The 23,162-nt window shown below is 46.4% G+C and overlaps 1 protein-coding gene across 1 annotated transcript in view; it reads left to right on the top strand.

Annotated features, from left to right (window-relative positions):
- Positions 1 to 23,162, top strand: part of FGD6 (FYVE, RhoGEF and PH domain containing 6) — an 86,852-nt gene that overhangs the window by 7,559 nt on the left and 56,131 nt on the right. The window contains exon 2 of the mRNA XM_068113142.2: positions 7,621 to 9,486. Within this exon, the coding sequence (XP_067969243.2) occupies positions 7,710 to 9,486 (1,777 nt within the window). The 5' untranslated portion in view covers positions 7,621 to 7,709. The remainder of the gene's footprint in view (positions 1 to 7,620; positions 9,487 to 23,162) is intronic.

Genomic DNA, 23,162 nt, shown 5'->3' with positions numbered 1-23,162 from the left:
GCACTCAATTTCCACCAGTTAATTATTTTAGTTTTACTCAATAAAGTTACACTTTGGGCACATTCCTTAATATTTTCTTCACTCTATAATTGTTGGAACAGTAGAAAAAGTTAAGTTTAATGCTTTGGCAATGTGGAGAAGGAGGAAGGACAACCTTGCTGAAAGCCAAGTAAAAGATATACGCTGAGTTATAAGAATCGGTCATGTGTTAAATTTTGTCAGATTTCACTCCAGATTTCGATACTTATTTAGTGAACAGGATCCCATCCTCAAATCTGAATCCAGATTTTGATTATATGTTCTAATTATTTCATGAGAGTAGATTGTCATTTCAAGGCAAGGCACATTTGAATCGGCTGAAAAAAAATGGCGGCTTAAGAACCCAGCGATGTGACAGTGGGCTAACCAAGATGGCGCAGTGCCGTTTTGGTAAAGCTTTTTGGGGTTTTTTTGTTTGTTATGAGCACCCTGTTAGTCATCTTCAAAAAGGGTTTTTACACACCCAAACACCCAGTTTCCATTTATGCAATTCCTTGGAGGTCAAGACGTATGCACGCAAAATTTGGGGCGGCTAGGTTTCATGGTTTTGGAGTTGTGGAGGAGACACATACACACATACACAGTCACGTGAAAAAGTACACCCCATGTAAAGTTTTGACTTTTTCAACATATTTCAACATACAGCTATTTGATCTTCATTTCAACAATATTGATAGATAAAGGTGATATAATATAACAAATATCATGAAACATTTACATTTTGTAGTCCATTGTATAATTTAAATAAACATAAATGCAAATTTCGCATGTGGAAAAAGTAAGTACACCCCTACATTTATCACTACTTCAAATACCTAAAATTAGAATCAGGTGCACCGGCTCAGGTGCAAATGATCAGAACATAGTTGGAGAGGATCTTGGAGGAACCTGTATTATTTAAACCTGAGACATTTAGTTTGGTTTGCTCTTTGTTGTTGAAGTGTGCGGCGTCACCATGCCGAGATCAAAAGAGCTCTCTGAGGCATTCAGAAAGAAGCCTTTAAAATTCCTTTATTTTTCTGACAAAAAATTCCCTTAAATTCCTTAATTTTTTTGGGAGGGTGGTATGATGCCTGAGAAGGTGTCTGTCTTATAGAAAGATGCCTACGAGTCTGGGAAGGGATTTAAAAATATCTCCAAACAATTTGAAATCAATCATTCGACTGTCCGGAAGATCATCTACAAGTGGAGAAGTTTCCAAACAACTGCCAATTTGTTCAGGCCAGGCCGCCCCAGCAAGTTCAGCCCGAGAGCAGACCGCAAGATGCTGAAAGAAGTCTCTAAGAACCCCAGAATGTCATCACGGGACCTACAGGTAGCTTTTGCCACTGTTGATGTCAAAGTGCACGAGTCTACCATTAGAAAGAGGCTGCACAAATTTGATCTACATGGGAGGTGTGCCAGGAGGAAACCTTTGCTGTCCAGAAAGAACATCAGGGCAAGACTAAAGTTTGCCAAGGAACACCAAGGCAAAGACCAGCACTTCTGGAACAATGTGCTCTGGACAGATGAGTCAAAGGTAGAGCTATTTGGCCACAGTACCAGAAGACATGTTTGGCGAAAACCAAAGACAGCATTTGACCGTTTTTTTTTTCATAGCGTCATAGCGTCATAGCGTTCACAGCGTCATAGCGTTTCATAGCGTCATAGCGATTTTTTTGTCATAGCGTTCATAGCGTCATATCGTTCATAGCGTTTCATAGCGTCATAGCGATTTTTTTTTGTCATAGCGGTCATAGCGTCATAGCGTTTCATAGCGTCATAGCGATTTTTTTTGTCATAGCGTCATATCGTTCATAGCGTCATATCGTTCATAGCGTTCATAGCGTCATATCGTTCATAGCGTCATAGCGTTTCATAGTGTCATAGCGATTTTTTTTTTCATAGCGTTCATAGCGTCATAGCGTTTCATAGCGTCATAGCGATTTTTTTTGTCATAGCGTCATCACGTGATCGCTCTGAGCGAATCAGCGCCCACCTGCTCTGATTCCGTTGATTCCGTGCGCTGAAATGCGCTGAGGTAAATATGAATAAAAAATATGGATCGTCAAATATTTTGAGTTCGGCCATGTTCATCCCACGCTCAATGGCCATGTCTATGTCAAATATCAAGCATGTAAGCCTCTCCGTTTAGGAGTCTATCGGTAACATTACACACACACACACACACACACACACACACACACACACAAACTGTGTTTTATATATATATATATATATATATATATATATATATATATATATATGTATATATATATATATACACATATATGTATATATGTATATATACACATATATGTATATATGTATATATGTATATATACACATATATGTATATATGTATATATGTATATATACACATATATGTATATATGTATATATGTATATATACACATATATGTATATATGTATATATACACATATATGTATATATGTATATATGTATGTATATATATATATATATATATATATATATATATATATATATATATATATATCTGAGGAAAGTGGTTGAAAAGCTACACAAGGTAAGCGCTTTGCTGTTCTATGTATCATGTGCAATATATATATATATATTGGTGGGGTATTCTTGCACACTGCAAGCAACCACTCAGGTGCATCATACATGCAGGCATAATAAATACAGGCATTCCTTTATTTACACCCATTCATTGTATGCATCTTTGGTTTAACACCATGGAATAATTAATGACGAAAATCGATTTACACCCTGCTTTCCAGGAACGCATCCTGGTTGTAAATAGAGGAATACCTGTATTAAGTTTTATATAATTGATGAAGTGGTTTGTGAAAAAGCGTTACATATTTGATGAAGTGGATTGCATACTTCAAAAAGCTATATGACTCAAGTAAATCAAAAATTGTTGATTAGAATTTTAAAGTTTACATTTACTTCTTATTTAAAAGTTTATGTAATTACCTTCGCAAAAGCGGAAGGTTATGTTTTGATCGCTGTGTATTTATTTGTATGTCTGTGTGTGTGTGTGTATGTTATTCGCATAACTCAAAAAGTATTCAACCGATTCGCATGAAATTTGGTGGGATGATAGGTTATTATCCGGGAACCATTTGATTAGATTTTGGAATCGATCGGGTCAAAGGTCAAGGTCATGAAAAGGTCAAAATCGTCTTTTTACCATAGCGCGGTCAATTTGTGTCCAATTTGTATGAAACTAATGCCAAAATGCTTTGCTACACAGATCTTGTAGTCTTTTATTTTGGCAACAAAAGTAGCTGCGGCGAAGGTATGCGCTCTACCGAGTGCCCGTTCTAGTTGTTCATGTAAATACAGCAAAGGTTATTGAATAAGAGGCATCTGTTAGCGTTTCCTAGCAACCAGTTCGAGTGTAAGCTCCATTGTCTTGGGTCACGTGACCCACAGTGAGCTAAGCGAGTTTGCACCGGCCGACTTTAATTTGTGGATATTTTCGTCTATGGACATTTTCCCCCAGTGTTGTGATTTTTCCTGGTAAATTGGCTTTGAGTTGCATAATTGTGCAAAAGTCCAGCCCACCTAGAAAGTACTAAACATTTATATAAGTGAGTCAGTGTTGAGAGCCTGGTGTTGGCTTAGCAGTTAGGGTGCTGGCTTGGGATCCTAGGATCTTGAGTTTGAATCCCGGTCAATCGTTGAATTAACGCCAGGGGGGTTGACTCAGGTTGGCATCCTTGCGAGGTCGGCAAATTGAGTACCAGCTCACTGGTAATTTGGGCACTCCATCAACGGCACAAACGCAGTTCCAGAAAAATGATGCAACCAGCAGTCACAGGCTGCATATGAAACAACAAGTGGTGAGAAAGAGCTATATATATATATAGCCTGAACCCTGAACAAATTCCAAATTCCTATCCTAACTACTGCTGGAAAGGCAATGTCAAACCACCCAGTATAACCTTTGCCAAGAGACTGCTTCGGCAGCACTATAACCCTCTGTAATAGAACATGTATGTTAAATCAGAATCAGAATTGTGACAAATCAACATAGCACAAGGAATTCTCTCCTAAAATCCCAACTAGCCTCATGGGCTAGGTGCTCAGGTAGAAACATCAAATAGGTGAACCTTAGAATTATCACCGCACTATGTTTGTTGGTCTCCAAATGCTGAACCTGCATTCCCTTTTAAATACTGGCAACTTTATGGGAAGCTGCAGTAAATTAGGGTAAAATTGCCTCTGCGGCTTAAGACTCTATCAGCACAATGCTCGATTATGTTTTGATTTTGGGGCTTGCACCATCAAGACTTTTGTGAAGGCCAAATTAGCCACCGATAAATTGCCTGCAGCTTTTGTAAAGTAGCTATGTCTAGTTTTGAGTGACCATAGTCTATCAGAGGTACCCTGTAGTTATTGCAAATGTTGTGTTCGTGTATGTCACAGCGATTGTGACAGCGATTGCCTTCGCTCAAACCTGACTGATCTCTCCATACAGGTTGCTTCTGACAATCCAGACTTGATCTGCTTAACAGAGACTTTCCTCCTTCAAGATGTCTCTGATTCCTTAATATCTCTTCCTGGTTACTCCCTCCTCCGGTATGATAGACCTGAGCCTCGGCCTGGTGGTGGGGTGGCTATCTTTGTCAAAAACTCTCTTCCTCACTCTCCTTGCACTGCTCTCTTTCCTCCTCACCCGCAGGAATACCTCTGGTTACGGCTTCCTCTCCGCTCCCACCTTTTGTTCATATGTGTTCTGTACCGTCCCCCAAACAGTGATGACTCCATCTACATTTCAATGTCTGACAACATGGACCAACTTCTATCCACTCATCCCAACTCTCTCTTCCTCATATGTGGTGACTTCAACTGTCATCATGCCACCTGGTTGGGTGTGGGTTCCTCTCTCACTAGTCATGGCACCTCAGCAAAGGACTTCTGTGACTCACTGGGATTGACACAATCTGTCAATTTCCCGACCCGGATCTCAGCCAATGGAGTATCTTCTCTTCTAGACTTGGTTATGACAAACTTCCCTGCTAATGTCTGCTGCTCTTCTTCTGCTCCAATCGGTTCTTCTGATCATGTGCTTGTCAAAGTGGACATCTCTCTGGCCATTCTCAGAGAGCCTCCTCAGCGTCGACGAGTCTGGCATTTCACTCAGGCCGACTGGGACGGTCTTCAAGCAGCCATCAATCGTCTGGATTGGTCTCCCATCTCCACTGCCTCTGACATCAATTCTTCCTGGGAATTCTTCCAAAGCAAACTGATCTCTCTCATGCACAGATTTATCCCATCTCGCCTTCAATTGTCTTACCCTTCCTCCCGTCCATGGTACACTGAATCTTGTGGTGAGGCAGTTGCCCTGAAACAACTTGCCTTTGCCTCTTGGAAGGCTAATCCAACTGAAGGAAATCTCAGTTCCTTCCACCAAGCTCGGAACAAGTGTGTGTCTACCCTCAGGAGTGCCAGGAAGCACTATCTCTCCTCACTCAAGAATGAACTCTCAAACCTGTCTCCTTCCTCCAAATCCTGGCGGCGTCTGGTCAAATCCGTTTCTGGTGTTTGTTCCCCCTTCATCCCCTCCCTTACCTTAAATGGCCACACAGTTGACATCGCACGTGACAAAGCCGAATGCCTCAACTCTGTGTTCGCCTCGAAATCCTTAGTCCCAAACCCATCTCTCTCTGTTCCCACCTTTCCCAGTCGAACCCAACTGCTCCTGGACTCTGTGTCCTTCTCTCCTGACAAGGTGGAGGAGTTTTTGTCAACCTCGACTCTGATTCTGCAACTGGACCAGACGGCATCAGCCCACGGGTCTTAAAATCCTGCTCTGCCGCTCTATCTCACCCTCTCTCTGTTCTTTTCACCCTATCTTTTGCTCAAGGTCATCTGCCAGCATCCTGGAAATCAGCTAACATTACCGCTTTACACAAAAAAGGTGCAAAAACAGATCCTTGCAACTACAGACCAATCAGCCTGCTCCCAATTATCAGCAAAGTCATGGAATCCATCATTGCTTCGGATATGAAATCTTTCCTCTTCTCCAATGGCTTAATATCTGATCATCAATTTGGTTTCAGACCAGGTCACTCTACTCTGGACATGCTGCTTCTGCTGTCTCAACAATGGATGGAGGTCCTCAATGCCAAACAGGAAATCAGAGCTGTCTCCCTTGACATATCAAGGGCCTTTGATACGGTCTGGCACCCAGCTCTGCTCACCAAACTCTCCTCCTATGGTATCCATGGAAATCTCCATGCATGGCTTGCGGACTTCCTCTCTGGTCGTAGGCAACGTGTGGCCCTGAATGGATTTCTCTCATCTCCCCTTCCTGTTCAGCCTGGAGTTCCCCAAGGAAGTGTGCTGGGCCCTGTGCTTTTTCTGGTCTTTATCAATGATCTCTCTGACTCTCAGAAAATCCAAAGCCAGTCGCCGACTGGGCATCCTCCGTCGTGCGAAGTCCTTCCTCGGCACACCTGAGCTCCTCACCACTTACAAGGCTTTCATCCGCAGCTCAATGGAATACTGTTCTCCCCTATGGGCTGGTGCTCCTGCCTCACACCTGGCTCGGCTTCACGCTGTTGAATCCAAAGCTTTCAAAATCATTGGAATCTCCCGCGATGAAGCTATCTCTGAGGGCCTTTCACTCACTCACCGCAGGCAGGTAGGTGGTCTTTCTGTCTTCTACCGACTCCTCTCCGGCCTTGCTCCCCCAGCTCTCTCTGTGCTCTGTCCCCCAAATATTCCTACAGGTCGCACAAGATCTGCCAGCAACCCTCTGATGGTTAAACTGCCGAAATCTCGGCTCTCTGCTCACCTTCACTCTTTCATTCCTCTTTTCTCCCGCCTGTGGAACAAACTCCCACACTCCCTTCAATCCCTCTCCTCCCTCCAGGTCTTTAAAACAGCTGTTCACCACCATCTCTTATCTTCCCCCATCCATAACCTTGATCTTTTCTACCCCCACTAATTCACCCCAGATCCACCTTGTTTGAAATTCCAACTTATTTCCTGGAAATCCTGGCAGTGTCCATATGTTTATACCTCTCCCACCCCCCCCCCCCCTTCACATGCCTCCCCCCCTTCACATGCCTCCCCCCCAAATCCCTCTCCCTCCCACAGATCTCTCGATGTCTCCATGTCTCTCGGTCCCTGCTCTCAAATGTTGTGTTTGTGTCCTTCCCCCTCTCTCCCCATCTTGTCTACCGCTCCCGATGTTATTTGTTTTATGTGTCTGTTTGTCTTTCTGTGTGATTAATGTTCGCTCTCTCACGAGCCTCGATCTTGTATACAAAAAAAAAAAAAAAAAAAAAAAAAAAAAATTGAGGAACCTAAAAAGGGAACATTTGCTGATTGGGTGTGAAGTGAAACAAAAATTGATAGTGATCAGCTGAAGTTATCCATAGCTTTTGAATTGAGTTTATTTTATTTTTTTCAACCAGTGCTACATATTTCACTGAGACCCACTGGACCTAATGTACGTTTTTTGTTGTTGCTTCTTTTGAATAACTTTTACTTTGAGGTTATCCCAACATATGTTGAACTACAAGGGGTACAACACATTGGGTTTTTAGTTGTGACCAATGCTTCTTTAATCTCCACCATTTCCCCTATCCTTCCAACAGAAACGAAAAAGCCTTCCGTGGCTCCCAAACCCAAGTTTCCTTTGCAAAACGTTGCGTCTGCCAAGACGCAAGTTGCACCACCTCTTGTAATGAAGTTGCAACCACCATCGAAGCACAATCTCATATCAAACTCTCTGTCACAATGCCCCAATAAGCCACCTGTGGCGCCAAAACCCAAAGTGGGAAGAAAACCTCCAGTAGCTGAAGTGAAACCCACACTGCAATGGAGCAACCAACGGTGTCAACAGCATCGGCAACAGGAACAGACACGTGTGAGATGTGAAACTTGCAGCAACCACGAGTCGGTGTGCTTATCTGGACGATGTTTGTGTGGGGAGATGCGTCGTATCGTGCTGCGTTGCACCGGGCCAGCAGGGCATGGCTGCTGCCTCTGTTCCCCCGATCAATATAAGCATGGAAAGATCTCTGCTGCTCCCCATTCATGCAATCATGCACCATGTACCACACCAATTGACAAACCTTTATCAAAAGTTGGAATTGCCACAAATCAAGCACCTGCAGGTTGTGGATGCACATTGGTGTGTGGTCGTGATCGGACAGAGCGGCAACAAACTACTGAGACCTCTTGTAAATCGCAGAGCCATTTGCACCAGCACAAGGATGCAGGTGTTGGTACTCCCATAATCAAGCCCCCCAAATTTTGCAGAGATAAGAACCTAAATACCACTGCTGGTGTTTTGCTGTGTGCTCCAGCATTTGCACACGTTACTAAGGATGCGAGTTGCCAGGTTTCTGAAGATTTGTCTGAAGAGCATCGTTTAGCTCCAGAAAGATTTCAGTTTAGCTGTCTAGGAAGCAAAGCTCGAAAAGTTAAAAGAGAAGGACCCTGGACCAAGTTGGATAATGGGCACAGGAAAGACGGTGATGCAATTAATAGCCTTAACTTACCTCAGGCTAAAGGCTCCATTTCAAGTCTGCAAAGAAAGTTCATGGTGACACAAACCGAGGGTAATGGTGGACTTTCCCACAAGTTTGCTGAAGTGAAAACGGAAAGTAAAAGGAGTTTCCAGACTCCGGTAAAGTCTTCACGCAGAGACGAGTTGACATTACCGCATCCAATCAGATATTGCAGCGACAATGAACTTGAGAAAAAGTTTGATGCTTTGTCATGCGATGACCGCCATCAAGTGAAGAAAACGAGTGAAGGCCATCAATCTCCAAAACATACCAGTAAAGTTGTGTCTTTGGTAAAAAGTGCAGCTACAACACCAGAGCAAGTAAAGTCAGTAGTTGGCCAGTCTTCAGGGCTTTGCAGGCCTACCACAAGTCCTCCTCCTCCTCCCATCCTGCATCATGAATTAAACACAAATTGCAGCAGGATGGCTGCTTTGCACAGCTGCCAACAGGGACAGAGTAGTGCGAGTTCAGAAAAAGAGCAGCTCGATTTTATTTCTAACCCCTGTGGTCTTGATAGAATTCCACCACCATTTCAGCCAGTTGGTATTACCACTCGACCTATCACAAAGCCCTTTGGCTCTTCTAATCAGGTCCAAGGCCTTGGTGAAAAGCCTTGCAAGGAAGGTCTTCGTAAAAAATCTTCATTCCGAAATTTTCTGCCCCTCAGGCTGCCCATTCGAAAGAGGTCTGACAGAAAGACCAATGTGAATACTGCTGACGTGGCAACATCCGGGTCAAGACCCCGTCGTTCTCGTTCAGCCGATAGAGCTTTTTCTTTGTCATGGCACGGAAGTGATGCTGATCGACGGGCCACGGTGAGAGTGGGTGGACGAGCGGTTTCACGTGGGGAGTCGTTTGGAGGCCGAGACGTCTGTCGGCGTGATGTGCCAGCCTCTACCTCGAAATCGCATTCTCTTTCCTTCCCCATCTCTCCTCCAGATTTTGATGGTGAGTCGACCAGCAATGCTTTGTTTTGTAATAGAAAGTAAATAACTCGTGTAAATTATAAATTATCCAGAGAGAGACCTTATGAAAGCCTGAAGTTGTAGTAGTAGTCGTAGCAGCTTGATAAATTTTAATTTGTGGACAAAAAAGGACAATATGGCCGTTCGCACGGGGCACCTGGGAGGGACTGAAATCTTCCCTCTTGCAGAACGATTTACAGAATTGTAAGGCCAATTACACTTGCATAACAATGACTGATGCCCATCCAAGCACTGTGCCAAACATTATGAAGTCGTATCTTGTGAAGAATCTTTTATGGAAGAGTGACTGACATTTTAAATATTTGCTATGCCACACTATCTGACAAAGAACAAGCTTTCCGTTTATACCTGCGAACCAAATTCCAGTCATTTCTGGCCTTTATTCATATCGGGTTAACGACATCTTTGTGAACTGTCTGGTTTAAAAAGGAACTGAGTCTGCACTTAAGTATGAATTACGATTGTGTATTTCCCAGAAGAAAATGATTTCATATAACTCAAATCTCCGAAGCTATTTCTTGCGGTAGATCTTTGTGCCGGGTTGACAAAAAAGCTTTCTTACCTTTTGAGCTGACTCGTCTGGGGTTTACGCGCTCCTGAACTACAGAATGTAATTGTAATTGTAATTCATCATTCTGATGTTTCACAGGCTGGGCATTGCATCAAGAGCATGCTTGGAGGAGGAGACGTTGAGCTGGCGTATCTGAACATTTACTGATTGATCCTGCTGCACAAACAAAAAAAAAAGTACAGATACATTCAAAGTGCACCGCCTCCAAGCCAAATAAAGAAATTACATCCTCCAGCACGGCATTGCCGGGGCGCCATCGTCGCCCTGCGATACCGCCGTGCAGCACATAGAGGCTGTATTGGGAGGGAGAGGTGTACAATAATTGATTGATTAATTGCGTAATTAAAATCAATTAATAACAATCGTAAAATAATTTCTTAATCAATTGGCTAAGAGCAAACCTCAACCCACCAGTGTTTCATCCAAAGGTGTAACTATTTGAAAATTAATTAAATAAGTCATTAATCGAAAAAAATAAAAAGAATTGATTAATCAATAAGTAATCTATTAATTGATTGATCAATAAATCAAAAAAATTCTTTATAGCCAAATCACTTGGTCATTGTCATGTCCAAATATCAGCTTCCTTGCTCAAAAGGTGCCTGAGATTTACCCAGATTACAAAGAATATAAATCAGTGATTAATAAATCGATAACAATGAAGTAATTAATCAATTAATTGATTCACTTCAGCCACACCCATCAATTAATTGATTAATCAAAAAGCAAAAAATAGCGTTTTTGCCAAAGCACCTACTCACTCTTGTGCCGAAATTTCAGCTTCCTAGCTCAAAGGATGGCTGAGATATCGCCCAGACAAACAAGCAAGCAAGTAAACAACAACCAGAGTGAAAACTGAGTACTCCCTTTCAACACGTGTCATCGCCAGGCCACCTTTGGTGCCTGTCGATGACATCATGCAGTGCATGTAGCTGGAATAGGAAAGGAGTGGTGTAAAAAAAAAAAAAAAAAAAAAAAAAGTAGGCCATTTGTCAACCTAGCCAAATTCGAAATTCTTGATCTGATCTACTTGGACCAATGTATATCAGCAGAATAGCCATATCTCCAGAGATGCTGTAAATCAGCAACAGATGCTGTATAATTTGAATCATTCATGCTGATATGGAGCATAATACAAGGTCCAAAAAATGTAATCATGAATCATACCGAATGTCTTATCCAAGACTGTCACCCATAGTTCACACTTTACCTTTTACATCTTCCACCAAACTAGGTATGGCGGTCTCTTGGCCAACTCAGCACCTCCTCCACATCGTCAGTTATTTTGAGACTAACATCCTGGAAGAGATAACTAATGCAATGCCTCCTGTGCTGCTCTGGGTTCTTTCAGTAATGACTTTGTACATTGCCCGTCTCACCGGTCATTTCCCAAGGAGTGCAGTACCTTACTGATCTTTCAACCCGAGCCTTTCTTTGTTGGCTTTTCTGTTACGAACACTACTGCACAACATACTGACCAAACCTGTATTGCATTCCAGACACTGACATCTTCTGCAATTGTTTCTGAAACAGCACCCTGTTACATCTCGGCAACAGATTTTGTCTGTCACGTCTCGGTTACTTCCAACTTGCTTGTATCATTTTTACATCTTCTTGGCACGGCACATACAAACACAACACAACATGCATTTTAAGGCCATTTTCCCTGCTAGAGCGGGGGTTAGCCTTGCGGTCCCCATGACAATCTTCTCCATCTTGCCCTATTTTCTGCATCTCTCCTTGTTAACCCCCTTGCCCGCATTTCTTCTTCCACCATCTTTAGCCAAGTCTTTCTCGGTCTTCCCCGTCCTCTACTTCCTTCTACATTCATTTCCATCACTCTTCTCAACCAGTCACTTTCATCCTTCCTCAACACATGACCAAACCATCTCAACCTGTTTCTCTTCACAGAAAATATAAATATATAACGGCACATGAAAAATATAAATACCAAGAGGCAAATGCAGCGGAACTAGTATCATTGAAATCTCTCGCGATGAAGCTGAGTCTCTGGGCCTATCACTTTGCCAACGCTGACAGGTCGCTGGTCTCCCTGTCTTCTTCGCCTCATTTATGGTCTTGCACCGTCTGCCCTCTCAGTGCTCTGCCCAAACCCCCTCCCAAGTATCTTCAGGACACATGTGATCATCAGCAATGCCCTCCTAGTGAAACTGCCTAAATCCAGAACCACTGCTCATCTCCACTCATTTGTTCCTCTTTTTTCCAGCCTGTGGAACCGCCTTCCACACACTTTGATCTCCTTCTCCCCTCCACGTCTTCAAGACGGCTGTTCACCAACATCTCAGGCCATCCCCCATCAAAGCCATGATGTTTTCTACACCTGTTAAGCCAACTCCACCCCTCCCAAAACATTGCTTATGTATCCATCTTGTCCACCACTTGCATTATCCCCTAACCCTCATCGTTACCGGCATCTCTTGTTTGTCCTTCTCCATCTACCTTCTCCCTCTGCCCTACTGCTGTGATTGCCTCTGTCTCCTTTACCTTTGGATAAAGGAACGAAAGTAAAAATGTAGTGTACTCATCTTCGAGCGGCTCTTGAACCCCGTCGGGAATGGTCAAAGCCGCCGTGTCCTTGTGCGGGAAAACAGGCCTTAGTGCACCGTTCGTTCACTCCAGCCGCACTCATCCTCGCCGCCTGCTTTACACAGCACCGACGTCTCTCCGGTTCATTCGGCATGGCCCTCAGCCGTCACGAAGCTACGGGCCAAACGCACCAGAGTCCACCGCCCCTCCTCACGATCGTCGAAACCCAAAGCCAGGGATATAAAATGCCGACTCCAATGTCCGCAAGAGCGATATAATGAATGCCACTGCTCGTGATGAAATCCCCACGCAAGAGCCAAAATGTCCACGTCTGCTCGCCACCAAAGCCAGGACCCAAGAGAGAACCAAATCAAATATTTTGTCTTTTGTTCTTTTGTTCTCAGTGCTCTTATGACGATGTCTGCGCACGGTCCAATCAACGGCCGCCACCACATCACTCTATCGCCGTCCTGATCATTATTTGGGGAGTGGCCTCATTGCCACTTGCCAGCCTTTGTGATGGCTCGGCTGGCAGAACGCGTGGTAGTTTTCAATGTCCTGCTTCCGGTTGGCTTATTTGGTGTAATTAATTATGGTGTCGATTGCTTGGCTTGGCTATGGTGTGCAGTGCGGTGTCATAAGGAACACAGGAAAGATTACAGAGGCAATTGCATTCAGGGGATAATTACCCTTAATCCTTCACTGTGACATACACAAACACAACATAACCCCACTCGTCATCATGGGGACAAAGATACACTCTATATGACATCCGGTCTAAATGGATTCCCTACTTGTGGTACATGGGGGTTTCTTCTTCTTCACGACAGTCGGAGCACACTACCTATACAAATTCTACCTGGACTACTATATTCCATTGCCTACCCCCCATAAACGTAATAATAATATAATAATATAATAATATAATAATATAATTATATATATATATATATATATATATTGTTGCGAATATGGAATTTGGCCTCCATATCCGCTTGTAAATATTCCCCTATTTTCTCCAATACTCCCCAACTTTCCCCAGTCCCCCATTCCCTAGTCCCATTGCATGTAAATAACAATCAGTAGAGCCGACCTTCCCCTTATTCCCCCATTAAATGTCGTGCCCAGGTCCACCGCACCACACGTAGACAACTTTCGGACATCTTCCTAGTTATTCTTAATCTATGTCAGTTAAGGCCTCGTTTCCATTAATTATGACTCTTCGTTGCACCAGAATGTGATTATATGGCACCAGTAGTGAGTTTAGGACCTTCCCATACCTCCTCCCATCTTCTTCCCCAAACAACAACAACAACAACAACTACAGCTACAACAACAACAACAACAACTACAGCTACAACAACAACAACAACAACTACAGCAACAACAACAACAACTACAGCTACAACAACAACAACAACAACTACAGCTACAACAACAACTACAACAACGGCGCGCGCGGGGAGTGTGCGTCCTCCCTCCGGCTCGGTTAGCCGCCATTATCCATGCGCCCCACGGGGTTACCACGAAGGGGCTGGCTGTCAGCTCCTCGTCAAGGGCGGAGCCTGGTAAACCCCCCCCGCACCCAATAAGAAGGGCGGACCGATTCCATCTGGGCGGAGCTAACGAGCCGAGGGCGTGTCACTCCCCGCCGGATATACGCAGCCGCTTGCCGGACGTGACGTAAGATGCGCCCCCAGCTTGAGACGACAAGACGCCACCTCGAGCGCTGAGAGACCTCCTGCATCTTTTGGGCCGCGCCATCCTGTCCCTGAGCACAAGGTGCACCTTGTGCTGGCCATCGAATACCCGCTTTCCTTGCCATCAATCCCCGTGTGAGTCAGTTTTTGTCCTGTTTCTCTGTGGTCTGTCGGGAATAATATAAGGTTGTGTCTAAGTGCCTGTCTTCCTATGATGTACCTCTTGTAGTTGTAATCTAACCTTCCGCCTTAATATAACCTCCTCCGGAGGTCTTGAGAACTGAACCCCTGGTGTCGTATTGTGTCATTATAACCCAGCCGGGTGTCTTCTCTTTCCTATTGAGCCAGCGTAGCGCGGCTTCGTCGACGTTCGAGTACAATCGGGTAATTTGTGCGGACACGACGGCCATTCCGCTCGGCCCACCTTAACATCAAAGTCGTGTCTGTAACAATTGGTGTCAGGAGTGGGATTCGGACCCGGGAATAAATTAGTTAGGCCCAAATTTTGGGAGGGAAAATCGATTCGGAGCGCGTACTGCGCTCGACGAAATTATAACGAAAAAAAAAATTGGATTTGTTTTACGAAACTCGAATTTTGCAAGTCGCGCTATGGCGGATCAAGACGGCTGGGGTCCGGTAGGGGAGAGTGAAGCAGGGTCGGTCCAGGACCAAATTGAGGGACATGAGGGACAGGAGGAGAGCGAAGCAGTGAGGGCGGCAGGGTCGCAAAATAGCGTTGTCACGCACGAGGTGGCCACGGCGTCCACGCCCGCGGCAGCGCCCCTGGTGGATTCGAACCTTTTCCTCCTGCAAATGAGGGCCCTTATGGAACAAATGGTGGGAATGAGGGCTGATAGTGAGCGGTTGGGAAACCAAATGGGGGTAATGAGGGACGAAGCGAGGGGTACTGGTGAGAAGGTAGACAAAAATTTTGAGGGGTTAGACAATGGGATAAAAGAGGTGAGAAATGGGTTAATGGGGGTAGAAAACAGAATGGCCGCTCAAGAGAATCAAATGGAAGGGATGCAAAAGGGGTTAGAGGGGGTAGAAAATAGAATGGCTGCCCAGGAGAATCAGATAGAGGGAGTGAAAAATGGGTTAGAGGGGTTAGAAAACAGTATGGAAGGCAAATTGAGGGACATGAGGGACCAAGCGGAAAGGGAAGTTAAACAAATGGAGCAGCAGATAGAGGGGGTCAGAATGAGGGTAGAAACCAAACTGGATGCTCACAGGGAGGAAATGGAGCAGATGAGGGTGGCATCTGGGCAGGAGATGCAAGTGATGGGAGAGGAGATCAGAAGAGGAGTGAGTGAGGAGGTCGGAGGAGTGCGCGAGGAGGTGAGGCACTGTAAGGAGCACATGGAGAAGGAGGTGAGAAAGGGGACTGTAAAATTGCAAGGGGGCATAGAGGACCTGACGCAGGAGGTGGAGCAGCTGACGGTGGGACAGACGGAGTTAGTGGAGCAGGTTCAAAGGAACACTGCGGTATTAGGAGGTTTAAAGGCGACACAGAAAGAACTAAAAGATGACTTGGTAGCGACGAAGAGGGAATGTCAGATGGTACGTGAGGGACTGACAACGAGGTTGGACGAGGTGATAGAGGTAATGGAGACGAAGGACCGGCAGGTGAGGACGCACCTGGAAACGGTCAAGGTAGCCTTAGAGGATGAGCTTGAGGAGACGTACCGGGGAATAAAAGAGGTGAAGCACAAATTAGAAGAAGTGGAAGAAGGGATGAGCGAAATTAAGAAGCGACGGAGAGGGGATAACAAAGAGATAAAAGAGGAGATAAAAGAATTGGTCCAAAGTCTGTGTTTGGATCGTGATGTGCTCGTTAACCGGATGAGGGATTCGCAGGTGATGGAGGAGAAGCGAAGAGAAAGAGGACCCGGTGTAAGTGGTGACCAATATGGTCGTGCGTATGATGCGCCAGGTGATTTAAGAGGCTTGGGGGTCGAGATAGACCCGGGTGTTCGTGAGAGGCCGTTGGTGAAGTGTGCGACAGGTCTGGTGTGCGAAAAAGGAGGTGTGCGAGAAAGTCCGACTCTGGGGTGTGTGAGGAAAAAGTGTGTGCCCAGGAGTGAGGGTGTTGGCGAGAATGAGTCGGTCGTAGCGCGTGTGCGAGGGAGCACATGGAAGCGTGGTGTGGTGAGTGTTACAGAGGGTGTGACGGGAGAGTGTGCGCAGGAGTGTGCGCGAGAAAGGTGTGTGACGGACAGGTACATGAGGAAAGAGTGCGCTGTCAAAGGCAAGGAAGAATGCACACCTGTGGTGAGTGTTACAGAGGGTGTAACGGGAGAGTGTGCGCGAGAAAGGTGTGTAACGGACAGGTGCCTGAGGAAAGAGTGCGCTGTCAAGAGTAAGGGTGAGTGCGCTGTCAGGAATGGAGGTGAAAGTAGTGAGAGTGACATGGAGCGTGAGTTAGTTGTGACAGGTGAGCGAGGATGTACACCTGGGATGGAAGGATGCACACCTGGAATGGTAGAGCGTGAGTGGGAATGCACGCTGGAGTTGGTGGTGAGGCACATGGTTGGGTGTGCGAATGAGGGCACACCTGTGATTGTCACAGAGGAGGTGACCGAGGAGGGGGTGCGAAGCGGTGTATTGGTGAGGTGTGCGAGCAACGAATGTGTGCCAAAGTGTTCGGTGGTCAGGTGTGTGACCAAGGCTGTGAGTGGAATGAGGGTACCTGGGTGTGTAAGGAAAGGTACGAGGAGCATGGGCACGGCTGGATGTGTGAGCAAGGAACGGGCTGCGGGGTGTAAGCGTCCAGGTGAAGCATCGACGTTAGACGGGATCGAGTTTAGAACGACTTATAGCCGAATCGGGCCCTCGGTGCGTGCTGGGCCTCGCTTTGAACGGCCGCGTCCGTGCTCCACGAGGCGGAGCGGGCAGCCCGATAGGAAGGGTCGTTATGGCGACCGCGTTTTGTTGAGACGTGCCGGCAGGTCGAGATCGGGACATTGGATGGCTCCACGCCGAGGTGGTGTGTGGGATCTCGGCACGGGTAAGCCCCCGTCCCTGCACCGAGTGCCGGACGCATCCAGCCGCTGGCACAAAACAACCAGCATCCATTGCTTGGCTTTAGGAAGCCGGGCTTTGGACAGGAATTGGCGCACCGAGAGGCAGTAGTGAGTAGACTGGGTGATGAGGTTAGTGTTTTGGCCCCAAAATTAGAGAAAAACAAAATTTGATGATTGGCAAGTGATTGGCAGATGATGAGTAGTGATTGGCAAATTTTTAATTTGTTGAAATTTGATGTGCAAAATTGGTAGTGAGAGACCCCCGATGTGGTGGGATGGCAAATCCACCATCCTTCCCATGGGGGGGCAAAGGAGCAATAGCTTATGGGGTGTATGGCAGTGAAAACTAGCCCGGGTGGGTTAGGATATGGTGTGTAGGGATCTAGCGAAGATTGACATTAGGTAACGTTAAGATTAGTTAGTGACTGATACCTGTAGTGGGGACGCAGGTAGATTAGTGTGGATTATAATGACGAGGGAGCGCAATAGTTAAAGGGACGACTGGGAAGCGCAAGTTTCAGAAGGGAGTAGTTAGCTGAGATGATGCCGTGTGTGTGAGAATTGAACAGGTGTGATTGCACAGGTGTGCAACTGGACAGGTGTGTGGAGCCGTGTATGAGTAGTGAGTGTGTGGATCAGCGCGAATGCGCTTGGGGAGAGAAGGGTGCAGGTGGCACCAGGTGTGAGAGCACAGGGTGCAAGTACAGGTGTGTGGAGAGAGTTGGAGTAAGTGGTATGGAGTGGTGTGCGTGGTGCGAAGGTGTGGATGGGGGAAGAGTGGACCCCTTTCACGAGTACCCGGGGCGGGTAGTGTAAGTGTTAGGTAGAGGGTACAGGTAAATTGTGGTTGGATATTGGCATTTGTGGTGCGGTTGCAGAATGGTGTTGTGGATGGGTGCATTAGTGTTGTGGAAATGGCTGGGCGTGTAGCCTGTTAGTGTGTGTAGTTGGTTGGGCACTCCACCACTGTGAGGATGTCGGCCAGGTGAGGCCGCAGGTGGGCTCTGGGAGCCGGTAGAGTTGTGGATGGGGCCCGAGGATCCGGAGGATGGACCCGGGTAGCCCAGTGCCAGAGAGGGCACCGAGTGGGGAGAGTGCCAGAGGGCCTTCCCCAGGTAGTTAGGTTAGGGCAAGGAGCAGGTAAGCTCGGAGGCAACTGCAGTGGTGGAGGTGTGCAGGTGGGTAGACCCACTGGGAGAGGTACACGCCGCAGCCCAGAAATTGTGCGAGGGCACCGGGAGATGAATCGGGGGAGTGAGACCCCAAATTGAAGAGCACCACAGTTTGGCCAATGGGAATTGGTTTTTAGAACCCATAGTGTAAGAGGGCCAATGGTTTGGCCGGAGAGAGACCCCGGGTAGTGTAAAGTTGTTAAAGTCATTTAGGAGATAGTTAGGATTGATGAACCTGTCGCACCATACGCAGCCACTTACCTGTGGTGATGATGATGACTCCACACCTGTGTTTTCTTTGTTTTGTTGCAGGAGATGAATCGCTGTGTGGATTTGTGAGACGCATCACGACGTGGATGAGACATTGGAGTGATTCCATCTCTCCCTCCCTAGGAGGGACTGATGATGAATTGGTGATGGCAAATTATGATGTTGAGTTGGAGATGGCAAATTTTGATGAGAGTTGAAAATGGCAAATTTGATTGGTTAGGAGGGAGAGAAGACGAATTTGGTATATGGGAGGAACGGGGAAGACAGTAGGGATGTTTGTTGATTTGTAAAGTAGATGTTTATGGGTAGTGTTGTGTTGTGTGGATACAGTAAGGGGTAAGGGAGGGGCCATGTAGGTTACCTGGTGGGGGGGGGCGTACGATAGGAACGTACCTGTCTCACCTGGTTCCCATGTGCCCCCAGTGTGCATTACCTTATATTGCGTGCACTTTTGCGCCCTTACCACCTTACTCACTTGTTTCTTCTTTTGTCTCCCACCTCCGAGGATCTGGCTTTGGGGTAGAGAGAGAGGAGAGAGAGGTGCTGGCTACGCAGTTGTGGGCCTGCACTTTCGCTGTTGGCTGCCTGGATCGATACACCATATGGACCGCAATGTTTGTGGCCACCCACAATGGACCGCAGTTCGTTTGCGGCCAAGCACCACCCGGGGATGGACCTATGGATCAACGTGGCACCTATGCCATACAGGTGAACCACTAATAGTTAACACCACCAAGTGCACCACAAGAAGAGCAAGAGACACCTGCAGGGTTAGGGGTTGTCGAATTTATTTTTATTCCAATGAACAATGGTGACGGCACCGATTGGTGGTGGGGTGGTGCTGTTGATGCTCGGGAAGGGTGCTCTGCACGTTATTAAAGGCCGTCGGCCACAGAGCACTCGTGGGTTGGTGTATCGATGCTGGCAAGCGCGCTCTCTCTATGCATAACATCTGCATGTGTTCCTCCAAAAACAGGTCCTGGATCGTAGTGTAAATAGCAGCATAGTCTTGTAAATAATGCTCCCTACCGGCTGTATGTTTAGTTTGAGAATTCTTTCCGGATTCGGTTATCCTGTGGGTGTGTTTCTGTGAGGAGAAGGGTGCAACGTCGCAGGGGGACATATTTACTCATTTGTGAATATCTGTAAAACTGTCGCACTCAGGGTAGAGTTAATAGTAGAGGGAACTACATTGCGTGCCACACTAAAGTAGGTAAAAATTTATCGGGTCGGGACGCCCCGAGGGTAGAGAAGGGTGCAATGTTGCGAATATGGAATTTGGCCTCCATATCCGCTTGTAAATATTCCCCTATTTTCTCCAATACTCCCCAACTTTCCCCAGTCCCCCATTCCCTAGTCCCATTGCATGTAAATAACAATCAGTAGAGCCGACCTTCCCCTTATTCCCCCATTAAATGTCGTGCCCAGGTCCACCGCACCACACGTAGACAACTTTCGGACATCTTCCTAGTTATTCTTAATCTATGTCAGTTAAGGCCTCGTTTCCATTAATTATGACTCTTCGTTGCACCAGAATGTGATTATATGGCACCAGTAGTGAGTTTAGGACCTTCCCATACCTCCTCCCATCTTCTTCCCCAAACAACAACAACAACAACAACTACAGCTACAACAACAACAACAACAACTACAGCTACAACAACAACAACAACAACTACAGCAACAACAACAACAACTACAGCTACAACAACAACAACAACAACTACAGCTACAACAACAACTACAACAACGGCGCGCGCGGGGAGTGTGCGTCCTCCCTCCGGCTCGGTTAGCCGCCATTATCCATGCGCCCCACGGGGTTACCACGAAGGGGCTGGCTGTCAGCTCCTCGTCAAGGGCGGAGCCTGGTAAACCCCCCCCGCACCCAATAAGAAGGGCGGACCGATTCCATCTGGGCGGAGCTAACGAGCCGAGGGCGTGTCACTCCCCGCCGGATATACGCAGCCGCTTGCCGGACGTGACGTAAGATGCGCCCCCAGCTTGAGACGACAAGACGCCACCTCGAGCGCTGAGAGACCTCCTGCATCTTTTGGGCCGCGCCATCCTGTCCCTGAGCACAAGGTGCACCTTGTGCTGGCCATCGAATACCCGCTTTCCTTGCCATCAATCCCCGTGTGAGTCAGTTTTTGTCCTGTTTCTCTGTGGTCTGTCGGGAATAATATAAGGTTGTGTCTAAGTGCCTGTCTTCCTATGATGTACCTCTTGTAGTTGTAATCTAACCTTCCGCCTTAATATAACCTCCTCCGGAGGTCTTGAGAACTGAACCCCTGGTGTCGTATTGTGTCATTATAACCCAGCCGGGTGTCTTCTCTTTCCTATTGAGCCAGCGTAGCGCGGCTTCGTCGACGTTCGAGTACAATCGGGTAATTTGTGCGGACACGACGGCCATTCCGCTCGGCCCACCTTAACATCAAAGTCGTGTCTGTAACAATATATATATATATATATATATATAATAATATATAATAATATATATATATATATATATATATATATATATTAATATATATATATATATATATATATATATATATATATATATATATATATATATATATATATATATATATATATATATACTGAAACGCAAAAGAAACTTACCACCTTTGTAACCTTTAAATATCAACAATAACACTGCGTGTAGTAAATGTGTGAACTTATTTGTGGACAATAGTGTCCTCACTGTCAGACAAAACGGTCACGGATGGTCACTTGAACCTTCAATGGTCACTTCATAGCACAGCTGTTGAACAGCCGTTCTGACTGTCAGTGATTAGCCAAGGGGTACGGGATGATTTTAATGAGCTGCACGTGATGTCTTGATATTGGCTTTAAAAAGGCCAGTGCAAAATGGGCATTTCAATCAACATGCCACGATTGTCAAGGGATCAACGGCAGCGTGCCCTGGGCATGCTGCAAGGTGGACTGAGCTACCGTGAGGTGGCACGTCGCCTTGGCTGTTCACACCAGACAATATCGGCGCTGGTGGACAGAGACACCCTCCACAACTCTGCAGATGACAGACCTCGATCATGGAGGCCAAGAGTCACCACTGCAAGGCAGGACAGGCAGATGGTCCGAAGTCACCTGCGGGATCGATTCCGTCCAGCATCCCGCACTGCGGCAGAAACTCCGGGGCGTGCAAACCGACGGATCTCCAATCTTAACGCTGGGCGTTAAGATTCCCATCCACAACCACCAGTGGCGTCCTGTACCGGCCTGATATGGCGGCCCACACCATCACACTTGGGCCACCCCACCTGTTGGCTTGACGCACGCAACAATCGGCATATCGCTCGCCAGTTCTTCTCCAGACACGCTCACGCCCATCAGGACTGTCCACACAGAACCTTGACTCATCGCTGAAAGCGACCTCGTTCCACTGCGCCAAGGTCCACCGCTGATGCTGCTGGCACCATCTCTGTCGGTTGCGGCGATGGGCAGCCGTCATCACGGGGCCTCTGTATGGTCTTCTGGCAGTCAGACCATAGTCATGCAGTCGTCTTCGTGCAGTATCATTGGAGACCCGTGGGTTTGCACGCCCCGGAGTTTCTGCTGCAGTGCGGGATGCTGGACGGAATCGATCCCGCAGGTGACTTCGGACCATCTGCCTGTCCTGCCTTGCAGTGGTGACTCTTGGCCTCCCTGATCGAGGTCTGTCATCTGCAGAGTTGTGGAGAGTCTCTCTGTCCACCATGGCCGATATCGTCTGGTGTGAACAGCCAAGGTGACGTGACACCTCACGGTAGCTCAGTCCGCCTTGCAGCATGCCCAGGGCACGCTGCCGTTGATCCCTTGACAATCGTGGCATGTTGATTGAAATGCCCATTTTGCACTGGCCTTTTTAAAGCCAATATCAAGACATCACGTGCAGCTCATTAAAATCATCCCGTACCCCTTGGATAATCACTGACAGTCAAAACGGCTGTTCAACAGCTGTGCTATGAAGTGACCATTGAAGGTTCAAGTGACCATCCGTGACCGTTTTGTCTGACAGTGAGGACACTATTGTCCACAAATAGGTTCACACATTTACTACACGCAGTGTTATTGTTGATATTTAAAGGTTTCAAAGGTGGTAATTTTCTTTTGCGTTTCAGTATATATATATATATATATATATATATATATATATACACACACACACACACATTCGGGACCAACTCCGTATTAATGCCCATGAATTTGGAATGAGATGTTTGGTGTCCACATACTTTTGGTCATGTGGTGTATCTCATGCTTTTGATAGTCTGGCATCCCCCATGCCTTGCTCTCCAAACTCTCACTGACTTCTTAACTTCTTAACCTCCTCTACTCCCCTAGCGAACATGTCT

The sequence above is a fragment of the Myxine glutinosa genome, chromosome 4 (genome assembly GCF_964187855.1).
Source record: "Myxine glutinosa chromosome 4, kmMyxGlut1.1, whole genome shotgun sequence".
Classification (NCBI taxonomy): domain Eukaryota; kingdom Metazoa; phylum Chordata; class Myxini; order Myxiniformes; family Myxinidae; genus Myxine; species Myxine glutinosa.
The sequence above is the reverse complement of the archived record's forward strand: the minus strand, read 5'-3'. Positions and strand labels throughout refer to the sequence as shown.